Below are 11,751 nucleotides of genomic sequence, written 5' to 3'. Positions count from 1 at the left end.
TGCCTCTGTTGGCGTGGAGCCCCTGCACCCGGTACCAACTCTTTCTGGCTTCCGCGAGTGACCCTTACCAAGCAGAGCTTTGTAGACTTCCAAGGGAAAATGAGTTCAGGTTTCAGCGATGGCTGGCTGAAGTGCTGTGAGACTGGGTTTCCTCAGCAAAGAAGCTGTAAGGCTGTATATCCCCAGCCAAGTTACGGGACCTTTCTCCCCGGCCAAGCTGTGGGGCCTTTTCTCCCTGGCCAAGCTGTAGAAGATGAAGCTTTCTACAGGAGCTCATGGTAACTATGCCTTGCAATTTCTCAAGAGTAAAAAAATGGGAATGTGTTATAATGATTTTGGATTGTGTATATATATTTATTTTGAAAACATAACAGATATATCATACAGAAACATACTTTATGAAATATATAGACATTTCATGAAATTTATGCAAGCATACCATTGAATGTTCACATTCATTTAACTAACTTGCACACTAACAATTTTTAAAGGCAACTTCACACTGTCTAGGAGGGTTCAGGTATGATTGAGTTAAATTTCCACTGTTACTTTATTTATTTATTGACTATGATTTTATGCTGCTCTTGGTCACCTCCAAAGGGGATTCAGAGCGGCTTCCAAATTGTCAAAATTCAATGCCATACAAACATAAGCATATAAATACAGTAAACATATACATTAAAATAATTAAATTAAAAATCAAAGCATTTCTATTCATTAAAATCAACTATTAAAACCACACAAATTTTGGTCATAATCCAGGAGCCATTCAAATTGTGTTACAGTTACTTCATAGCTGGCTAATGCACTAAATGTTCTACAAAAGCTTGGTCAATAGCCAAGTTTTTAGTTTCTTTCGAAAGGTCAGGAGGGAGGGTTGATCTGATTTCACTAGGGAGGGAGTTCCATAGCTGAGGGGCCACCACTGAGAAGGCCCTATCTTTCATCCCCACCAGCTGCACCTGTGAAGGAGGTGGGACTGAGAGCAGGTTCTTTTCAGAAAATCTTGACTTCTGAGGTTGTTCATAGAGGGAAATATGTTCGAACAGGTAAGCTGGGCCAGAACTGTTTAGGACTTTATAGACTAAAGCCAGCACTTTGAATTGTCCTTGGTAGCAGACTGGCAGCCAGTGGAGCGGCCGTAGCAGGGGTGTTGTGCACTCCCTGTACTTCACTCCAGGGAGCAATCTGGCTGCTGCCCATTCGACTACTTGAAGCTTCCAAACAGTCTTCAATGGCAGCCCCATGTAGAGCACATTGCAGTAGTCTGGTGATACTTAACATTCCAGATTGTTATAGTAACTTTTTAATTGTTTAATTTTAATTGTTTTTTTAAAAAATGTGTTTGCAAGCATTTTTTCTCTGTTCTCATACTAAAAATTGATTTAAAGTTCCCAGTCTTATATAAAGCCTTTCATTGTTTTTCTTCTCATCAACATGGTTAGCTTATCCATTTCTGAAAGCTCAAATGTTTTAATTACTCAATTTTCCATTTTGGTTAGCTTATCCATTTCATTTTTCCAGATTTGTGCATAGATGAGTACTGCTACTGTTGTTAGTCCTCAATGTCTACATCAAACATGTACACATGCCAACATCCTACCTCACTGAAATTGTGTGAAGATAAATGATATGGTAATTATTTTATTTTGATTCCTACTAATAAAATTAACATGTATGGGTCAATTGTAAATAGATTGGACATATTAAGATCAATGGCCTAAAATTCACAGATGATTAGGTTCTTATCCATACAATATCTGTCATTCCATTTGCCATCCAAATGGATTTCAGCACAATCCTCTCTATTATAACCATTACTGGGTTCTCGTGGATACCAGTTGGAATAAACAATGGTCTCACTGTTCAAGTATTTAAATGTCCCCTCTGTTTGAATGTCGGTTATCCCAAGAAATGCTGGCATTTTATATAGATTAGCAATTTGTTGGACTGCTGTATTTTCAGCAGCATTCCTTGGGGAAGCCAGCTGGCCGCCTGCTTCCTGACACCTCTGCTTCAGATCATCAAAGTTGCCTTCATAGCCACTGGATGCAAAGACTTTATTGCCAACAATTTGGCCAACTGGATATGCTGCAACTGAAACAAAAAAGTGGGAGTTTCTATGTCAGGAGGGATGATCAGTCTTTGTTTAGGTGTTTACGTGATAGTAAACCTGGTTGTACTTCATAGAATTCTGGCTTTTTGTTATGCTCGAACATCTTCGAGCTCATTAATTCCATTTTATTGTAAAATTCCATTTAGATAACCTTTGTCAATTAATTTCATTTTTAGTCATCTGTAGCTTGCCTATATGCATTTTAATTTTAGAAAATATAGTAACAGCAAAAAATAAAAGCAATTCGAAAAACAGAACTTGAGTAAGTGGTCAGCTTGAGAAGACTGATATGACTGTTAGTTTGCAATAGATAAAAATGGAATAAAGATATCAGTGTCTCTTTGAAAAATGCTCTGTAGCAATATATTGATTCTGAAATATATCCACCATGGAGAAGGAAGAGATGCAAAACTGAGTTCAGAGGTTTGCAAACCACTTCATAGCTGTGGCTACAAATAGCATGGATGTGGCTAGTTCCTGATGTGGTCACGGCATTTTTTGGAGGTGGGGATGATAACAAAACATTGTTTGAGAATCACCGTTACCATTGGGCAACACACATTTGGCCTGCTGGTTCCAAACATGGCACCAGTTGTCCCCTATCAGCTCTAGTTTTTGAGATACAGACTGTATGTCATTTACATCACCCAGCTGATGCAGTCTATCCAATACCATTTTCTGAATCAGTGTCCCAAACTAATATACCAAAAAAATATTTTCTGTTGCGCTGTATATTCTTTTTAAGCATTGGGAGACCCTGGGGTTGCCAAGAGAGCACCACATTTAGCTCACAGGTCTCACATTTTCTGTGAGCTACCAAGAAGTTGCCAATCTGTTCTGGGAAACTGAATTTTGTAGCTTTTAACAAGGTGCTTCCTGTTTGGTATCAATAATATAAAGAAAAGTATATATATATATAAATCCAGGAGGGGATATATGAGGTTATAAGAGTTAGAGAAAGAGAAGATGGTAAAGTAGTTGGGAAATATGATTTTCTTGGACATCGTTTGGATGTCCAGGAGTAACCTCTGGTTGAACTTTTGGTTTTGGGCAGGCTAGACAGGCCCTGGAATGAGAGTATGATTAAGGAGCCCTATGGTCTGCTTCAGGACATCTAGAGAATGGCCAGGGACTTCCATTTTTACCCCACCATGAAAATTTGAGGACTGCACCAGAGTTTGAGCAAAGTGCCTGACAGTACTCTTGCGTTAGTGCCAATAGCTAGACTGTAATGTGAACCAGTCTCCATGGCTCAGCAGCATCATGCCCCTTCTCCTTCACTCCACAAATTGGGTCTGTGTCATATCTGTCGCAGTGGCAGCTGGCTGGAGAGTTTTGGAGAGCTCATGACCATTGGCAGGCACCTTTACTGATACCAGCAAGGCACCTGCATGGCCAAGGAGAAAGGGTGGGTGCTTTTCTTGATGTCAGCAAAGATGTCAGGTAAAAGCCAGGCATTTTCTGGAGCTCTCTGGTTATCTTCATTGCTGACAGGGACAACTAGCCAGTTAAGGGTGAATATCCAGCAGAGCCAAATTGGTTTCATCTCACTGGATGATATGGAACAGAGATAAGCAGTGTGCCCACCTCTGGAGTCAGGCTGTAGTATTGCTGCTCCAGACCAGTCTCAGAATAAGGACCTCATTGCATGGACAATTTGCCACCCTCCATGGTAAATTGGTGGGAGGAGGGGCAATTCCAGTGGGCGACACCTCACCTCACCCACATCTGACAGTTCCCCATCCCACATGGGAAGCCATTGTCATGTGGCTCCCCCTCCCCCCTCCTGCACTGACCCCATAGTTCAAGGGAAACATCCTGCTATCCTGTCAGGGAGCTTCCTCCATGGAGCCCTGCCAGAAGTTGCCATACATTGTGAGAATGGCAGCATGGAGCCCAAGGAAGAAGCGTCCTGACAGCATCCTGGCATGCTAAAATCATCTTGTGTGATGAGATGGTGAGTGGCTAGTGCAGATGAGCCAATAGACTCATAGAGTTATTTTCCCCTTCTAAAGAAATGTGAAGTAATTAGGTTTTTCCAACCGTATTGATAATTACATTAATGCAGTAACCCTATTCTACTAACAAACTCATTTCCATTCCACTATTATGTTTAATACTTTACCTTTTTGATACTTGGAGAAACTGGCTTGCAGGGAATTTAGCTGTCCCTCAAGGGCAATGACTTGGTTTTTCAATAGATTGACCTCTGAGGAAGGATAGAGTAATCAACATCTGGAAGAAATAGTACTGTAGCATCCTGAGGTGGTAAATATATTTTTCACAGTGCTGCCTCAACATATATTTGTTTGTTTAAATGGCAACTCACAATACATATTGTTGTTTAAACAACTCACAATACATATTGTAATATAGGTGTATATTCCAACCCATCTTTACAATCAAAATGTATCAGCAAATTAAACAATTTTCTGCCTGTTTGGTAGGGCTCATCATGCTTGAACATCTATATGTTTGCTATCTTTCAAATAAAACTTTTGTACCTTGGAGATACACAGTATCCATGATTCCAGATATTCAAGTGATGTCTACACTGGGATCTATAATTTTACTGATGAGGGTGTACATAAGTGTATTATCAATGGAGTGGAACAGTTTTTAAAAAAATAGTTAGGCCTTGCAGAGAATATAAGTTACAACTTGTAAGTCAAACTCTTTTATTCAAATTCTGTAAAGCACCCGAGTTTCAAAGGACCAATATTTAACCTCCCCCCAGATATTTTCCTTAGATGTTAAAGATACCCCACTTAATCTTACCCGAGAGACCACTGTCACCCTTTGTCCCCCTTTCTCCTGTGGAGCCTTTATCTCCTTTTGATCCAGGAGGGCCTGTCCTCCCCTCTGGTCCTTGTGGTCCTGTTGCTCCTTGTAACCCTGTGTAAGAGTTTTAAAAATTAGATAGAAGTTGGTATTTATTGGAATGAATAAATCAGAAAAAGACTCATGGGAAATCAAAATTATTGCATAATCCTATGTGGTCAGTTTCAAAATGACAGTCACTTTCTGGGCATGTCTCCCTGGGCCACAAAATTCAAATTGGGTCAGATGTCACGTCTGGATGTCCACACAATGTTCAGAGATATCTGGCTCCTAACACAAGGTAAAACCGGTTAACTGAATGTAATCCTGCAATAGCAGAAATCAGGGAACTCTAGAACAACCACACATTGTGGGGATGATGTGAACAAATGGGCTTAATTTGAACCAGTCCAGTGATTGATATTGGGCAGTGCTGCCATCCCATCTTTCCTGTGCTCTTTAGTGCAGGAAAAGGGGATGACACATTTTCTATTGTTTTTTTCCTCCCACTGCAACAATAGCCACAGAGCTTGGGAGAGCTTGTGGCTGTCACCCCTGTGACCTGGAGAAAGGAGGAGGGGGTTGCCTTCCTCCTCTCCTTTGCTAAGTTCTGCGGGTGCCTTTGCTGAAATAAACAAAGCCCCCTTGTGAGCTTTCCAAAGTTCTGTGGCCATTACTGTGGTGACAAGCAGTAACAAACATAAAGGTAACCATCCAGCAAGGCCTAACTAGGTTTGGCCCAACTGGAGAGTTGAGACTCAACTCCCACTGTTGCCATGATTTGGAAGTGAATCTTGTAAACACCTCAGTGGAATCCAAGGCCAGTCCAAAGTATCAGGTTGATTTATATCAGATTAAGGACCCTTTCATGCTACATAGTTATAGCACCACGATTCCTTTTTAACTGCCATAGAAGCATCCCATGGGTTTCTTTCTATGGTTAGTAGTTTGGTTTGTTACAAGTTCTCCCTAGACTTCAAATCTCATAATTCCATAGATCTGAACTTCTGGATTATCAGGTTCAGCATTTGAAGATCTTTTGTTCAATTTGAAGCAGTTACAAGAGGAGCAGTGATAAAATCAAGGGTGGTGGCAAATTCATTTAGCTGAAGACACTTCTTACCCATGTTTCCAACATCTCCTTTTGCTCCTGTCATTCCTGCTGGTCCAGCTGGGCCCATTTTTCCTGGAGGACCAAGTATCCCTTTTGGTCCTTGCAGTCCTGGTGTTTGATAAAAAAAATATTTGGATTAGTAAACTATGGGTGTTTTTAAAGATAAATACAAGACTGATAAATTACAGAAAAAACTCAGCAAAGAGAAATACAAAGCCCATTAAACTTTGTAACCCATTGCAAGAAAGTTGAACCTTATCCCCCACCTTCGGTTTAAGAATATAAACATTAAAGCCCAAGTATAATGATGAATGGTATCTCTCATGGTCACCATTATTGTTAAATCAATGAACATCTACAGCAGGCATGGACAAACTTCCAGGTGTTTTGGACTTCAACTCTCAGAAATCCCAGTGGGCTTACCAGCTGTTAGGAATTGTGGAAGTTGAAGTCCAAAACACCGAAGGGCTGAAGTTTGCCCATGCCTGATTTACATGCTCCTTTTTTCCTTTGTCTGCATATGTCAATTTGACTAAAATAATTCTGGCTATTTCAATTATAGGATTTTATCACACAAAATTATCGCCCCTTATTTATGGAATGCCTTGCCGGTTGAAACTCGAACCATCCGAGACCTACTTGCTTTTCGGAAAGCCTGTAAAACTTTTCTTTTCCAGCAAGCTTTCGACGGGTGAACAACCCGCACTATGCCTATTCTCGCCGCCTATTGTTTTGTTATTGTTATTTTTAAAGCTAATTGTATTGTTTTAATCTGCTTCTGTAAACCGCTCTGAGCCAAATTGGGAGTAGCGGTATACAAGTTAAATAAATAAATAAATAAATAAACAAGGCAGGCTAACTGGTTGGCAGCTACTGATGGCTCCAATTGAATCATGATCTGTGCTGGTCGTTGTGATTATCCCACCCTCAGCTATTAATATCTACTAATCCCATAATGTTCCTGACACCTACTTTAAGGTGATGGCTCCCTTCAGCTTCTGTATTCCAGTATTCTGACAGTCAAATGATGTCAGGATGCAGATTCTTTCTTTTTCTTTAATGTGCCTTCTCCCTCCCTCCTTTCTTTCTTTCCTTTCTTTTTCAATTGCTTTCCCTCATACACTTTCTCAACTTCTTTCTTTCATTTATCTTTCATTTATCTTTCTTTGCTTCTTTCCCTTCATACCTCTCCCCTTTTCTTTTTGCTCCCCCCTCCCTTCTTTGTTTTCTTGTTTCCTTCTCCCTTTGTTTTCTCTTCCCTTCTTTTTCCTTCCTTCCTCTTTCCCCTCTCCTTTAATTTCCCTTCTTTTTCTATTTATTTGGTTCTTTCTTTGTTCTTTTCTCTTGTCATCTTGTCTTTTGTTTTCCTCTCTTCCTTCTCTTTCCATTCTTTCCCTCACAACCTTTTCCTCTTTTCTTTCTTCCCCAAAATTTTAGGATTAGAAAGAATTAAACATTGAAAATGAGTTAGACCTCTATTTTTTCTGCGTTCACATTCCCTGAATAATTTTGCCCACTATTTCTTTGAATGCCTAAATTCTATTTTGAAGTGCACAGCCTAAGTTTTGTTAGGCTAAACCAGGGGTCCACAAACTTTTTAAACACAGGACCGGGTCACAGTCCCTCAAACTGTTGGTGGGCCGGATTATAATTAGCAAAAAACATGAATGAATTCCTATGCACACTGCAAATATCTTATTTGTAGTGCAAAAAGCATTTAAAAACAAAACTATAATTAAAATGAAGAACAATTTTAACAAATATAAACTTATTAGTATTTCAATGGAAACTGTGGGCCTGCTTTTGGCTGATGGGATAGAATTGTTGTTGTTGTGTGCTTACAAGTAGTTTCATACTTAGGTTGACCCAGAGCGAGGGCCGGATAAATGACCGTGGAGGCCGCATCCAGCCCCTGGGCCTTAGTTTGAGGACCCCTGGGCTAAACACTTCAGGGCCCAATGAACATTTCATGAGGAAGGGGATTTTTTTTATTTGAGAGGGGCAATGTTCTCATGCACTTTCTATGGATGCATTCTTGACCAGAGAAGAGGAAGAAGGTGGAGTACTGAGGTGGAGTACTGAGGGGGAATCCACAATAGAGTACATAAGCCAGGGAAAGGAGCTTGGAGAAGACACACTATAGTCAGCCCTCCATAGTCTCTAGAATTAGCAGTCAAAGGCCCATACTAAAATGAAAAACTATGAAAGAACAAAAGAACATTCCTCTAGAAATCATTAGATCCTCCAATATGATTCTATGGTCAAGTTCTACAGGAAGTTGATGTACTGGAAAATCCAGAATTTCTTAGAGAAGTGTTTTTTTAGGTATCCCTAGATCAGGGGTCCTCAAACGTTTTAAAGAGAGGGCCAGGTCACAGTCCTTCAAACTATTGGAGGGCTGGATTTGTAATTTGAAAAAAAATGAATGCATATGCACATTGTACATATCTTATTTGTAGTTCAAAAAACACTTAAATACAATAATTAAAATGAAGAATAATTTTAACTTATTAGTATTTCAATGGGAAGTGTGGGCCTGCTTTTGTCTGATGAGATAGGATTGTTGTTGTTGTTGTTGTGTGCTTCCAAGTCATTCCAGACTTAGGTTGACCCTGAGCAAGGGCCGGGTAAATGACCTTGGAGGGCTGTATCCGGCCCCCGGGCCTTAGTTTGGACCCCTGCCCTAGATACTCCAGCATGATTCTTTAATCAACTTCTGGCAGGTCATGGAGTTGTACTGGTGAGCATAAAGAAGATATTAGTTTTGTTTAACTCACAAATTTGGGTGGGGGTCATTGTTATAATACTTTTATTTTATGAAGAATTTAATTAATCTTTACTGAAGAATTAATGTTAATTAATACAATTAATTTTAATCAATTCAAAAACATTCAACACTTAAGAACCTGAAAATGCTTTCCTAGTATAGACCATTACAAAGTTATGTTTTTCACACCTTGTTCTCCCTTTTCTCCTTTTGGCCCTTGCAGTCCATCTCTCCCATCTCTTCCTGGTAACCCTCTCTCAGCGGGTCCACACACAACTAGCGAACAGGCTTTTGGGTCGCAGGTTTGAACAACTTGCTTTGGTACCACTGTTGTTTCTGGCAATACGCAGGGGACTAAAGCACAAAGCGTTACAAGCAACAGCATTGTTTAATGGTTCAGTCTGTGAAAAGAATTTAAAGAAGAGAAATGAAAGAATCAGTGCATACAAAGTGTTTGCGTGTGCATGGGTAATACACCTCCCTCCAGTTACCCCAAGAAGGCACATACATGAATGGTTGGAGTAGAAAATAGCCACAATTCATTTACTGGTAACCGGAACAAGGGTTGGCAGTCATGCATGGGTCCTGGATCAAAGGTTGGGCAGCATGATGCTGCCCGATGCTGCTCACTAGCCTGGGTGCCACCGTCCCAACACCGGTCAACGAAAACTTGGCACCCCAAGGCCCACATGTTTTATCCCCCTTTCCACCAAGGGGCGATAAACCAACCAGATCCAGGGCCCATGCCACACGCCAAATGCAGAATTGTGGCAGGATAACAAGCTGACAACAAAAAAGGCTAACAAAACACAGAACAATAGCATGCAGGGTGGGAGGGATGGCAATCCTGAAGCAGGCCCAGTGCCTGCTAGAAGGCCTCAGGCAGCCTAAATCTTCCCCCCAGGAAGATGGCGGCGAGGACATCCTTGCGCCACAACCCTGCTCAGCCCGGTAAGTCGGGCCAAGCCTTTTTGTATTGCACTGTAATAAAATGAAAATTATTCACTGACTTGCATTGACTTTCTAGGGTTTAAATAAAATCTCTTAATTCTACTTTGAAAAAAAATACTTAGAAAAGTTGCTTTTTTGAACTATAATTCACAGTATTCCTTGTTAGTGACCATACCATCTGAAGAATTCAAGCAAATGTAAAAAGTAATATTTGCCAGTGTTGCCTAGAAATCCACATTCTAGCTCAGAATAGTGTTTCGTTTGCCATTATGTCTTGATGCTAAATTCTCTTGATCCAGAGCTATGTTGGGAAAATATGAAGATGATAGTATCACCTGTAAGGAAAAGACTGTACCCGCAATTCCATAGAAAAGAGCATCACAATATAGGTCTCCCCTACTTGTATAACATACTTGACTTGCCAGGTTTTCCTCTTTTTCTGCATCCTTCTAAAAGGTACAGAAATTCCACCTTCATTTTAGCAACAAGACACCACAACGATGCATTCCCAGCTTCATTTAAATGAGTGTTAAAGCAATCAAGAGAATAAGAAATTATACCACTGTTGAACAAAAACCAACTAGCCATTAAAGCTGGAAGAAATTAGAAAAAAAGCAAAGAAGAATGTGAACATCAGATACAGTAAGCACTTAATAATCAAAGACTAAAATGGTAACCAGGAAGATCTAGCCTATTTTCAATTAATGAAATGTGTTGAGCACAATGCAAGATGACCAGTTTTTACACAGAACTGGTAGCAATTTTTCTTAGGCTGGACCTACACTTCCCTATATCACAGGATCTGATGCCATATTATTTGCTTATTCCAGATTATCTGGCAGTGTAGATTCATACAATCCAATTCAAAGCAGATAATCTGAGATCAGATCCTGGATATAGGGCAATGTAGATCCAGCCTCAGACACCCATCATTAAAAGATCAGTTTAAAACCCACTCACTTGCTGCACAATTTCAGGTGCTCTATGAAGCCAGGGATAAGATACTAAGAGTTTAGTCCTCCTTATATAGGCTATGTGTTACATAATTAGGCTTTGCTTTTCTAAATCACATGACTTACCAGAAATTCAACAATGAATCTTGAACATGGCCAAATAATATAAGCTAAAAGACAACATGGACCCCCGTCTGCAGTTGTGATTGAGGCATATCTTCATGTCCAACCTGTGTTTCTATGCCTTCTTTTGGTTTAATTGAGTTAAATGTAAGGTTCTTTGGCATCACAGGAACATAAAAATGATTTTTTAAAAACACTTGCAATTGAATTAAATTGACAGCAGTGAATTGAATTGAAAGCACTGAAAAAAAAAGACTCCCCTTAACATTCGGTTTCTCTTTAGTAAGGACTAGCCTTTATTTATAAAAAGGAAATTGTTGCCAACTCTTTACTTGCCAATGTCAATTCCAGTGGAGGCCAATTCTTGGCCACAGCCCCTAAAATTACTCAGCAAGGATTTGCTGAAGAAGTGGGCAAAGGAAGCAAGACTGGAGAAGACCCAATATGTTGTTTATTAAAGCAGAACGAACTTTTAAAAAGAAAGCATTACAAAATAGTGTTTTGACAAAATGGAACATAATACAATGGTTGTGAAGGCAGAAGAACCCTGCAACAGATGGGAAACCACCATCATTGTGTTAATCATGCCACTGAATGAGGACCCTTACTCTGTGAAGACTGTGTGTTGACTGGCTGTGCATTGATCTCCACACATAAATCAAATTCATGCATAGGTGTCTTCCAAGAAAAATAGAACAAAAGCCCCATGACAATTAGCGAGTGGTAACGGGGCAGGACTGTGAAATCTGGAAGCCCATAATCACAAACTGGCACATGGGTGGTGGATATGGATCTGCTCATTCTACATCAAAGTCTGATACAGTAGAGTAGTTTGACAGCTGTATCCAAGACCGAGCAGTCCTTTTAAGGATCCACTTTGCTCACCCAATATGAGGAGGAGGCTAGA

General features: G+C 40.1%; 1 protein-coding gene across 1 annotated transcript; it reads right to left on the bottom strand.

Moving 5' to 3' along the window:
- On the bottom strand, positions 1 to 10,768 carry LOC132771264 (pulmonary surfactant-associated protein D-like). Its single transcript, XM_067466975.1, has 6 exons — positions 10,729 to 10,768; positions 9,007 to 9,218; positions 6,060 to 6,158; positions 4,895 to 5,011; positions 4,242 to 4,325; positions 1 to 2,097 (listed from the first exon to the last, which is right to left on the bottom strand). The coding sequence occupies exons 2-6, from the start codon at positions 9,200 to 9,202 to the stop codon at positions 1,721 to 1,723; spliced, it is 873 nt and encodes a 290-aa protein (XP_067323076.1). The 5' UTR covers positions 9,203 to 9,218; positions 10,729 to 10,768; the 3' UTR covers positions 1 to 1,720.
- Between the last annotated feature and the right edge of the window lie 983 nt (positions 10,769 to 11,751).

Source organism: Anolis sagrei, chromosome 3, assembly GCF_037176765.1.
Source record: "Anolis sagrei isolate rAnoSag1 chromosome 3, rAnoSag1.mat, whole genome shotgun sequence".
Classification (NCBI taxonomy): Eukaryota; Metazoa; Chordata; class Lepidosauria; order Squamata; family Dactyloidae; genus Anolis; species Anolis sagrei.
This window is presented reverse-complemented; position numbering and strand designations above follow the sequence as displayed.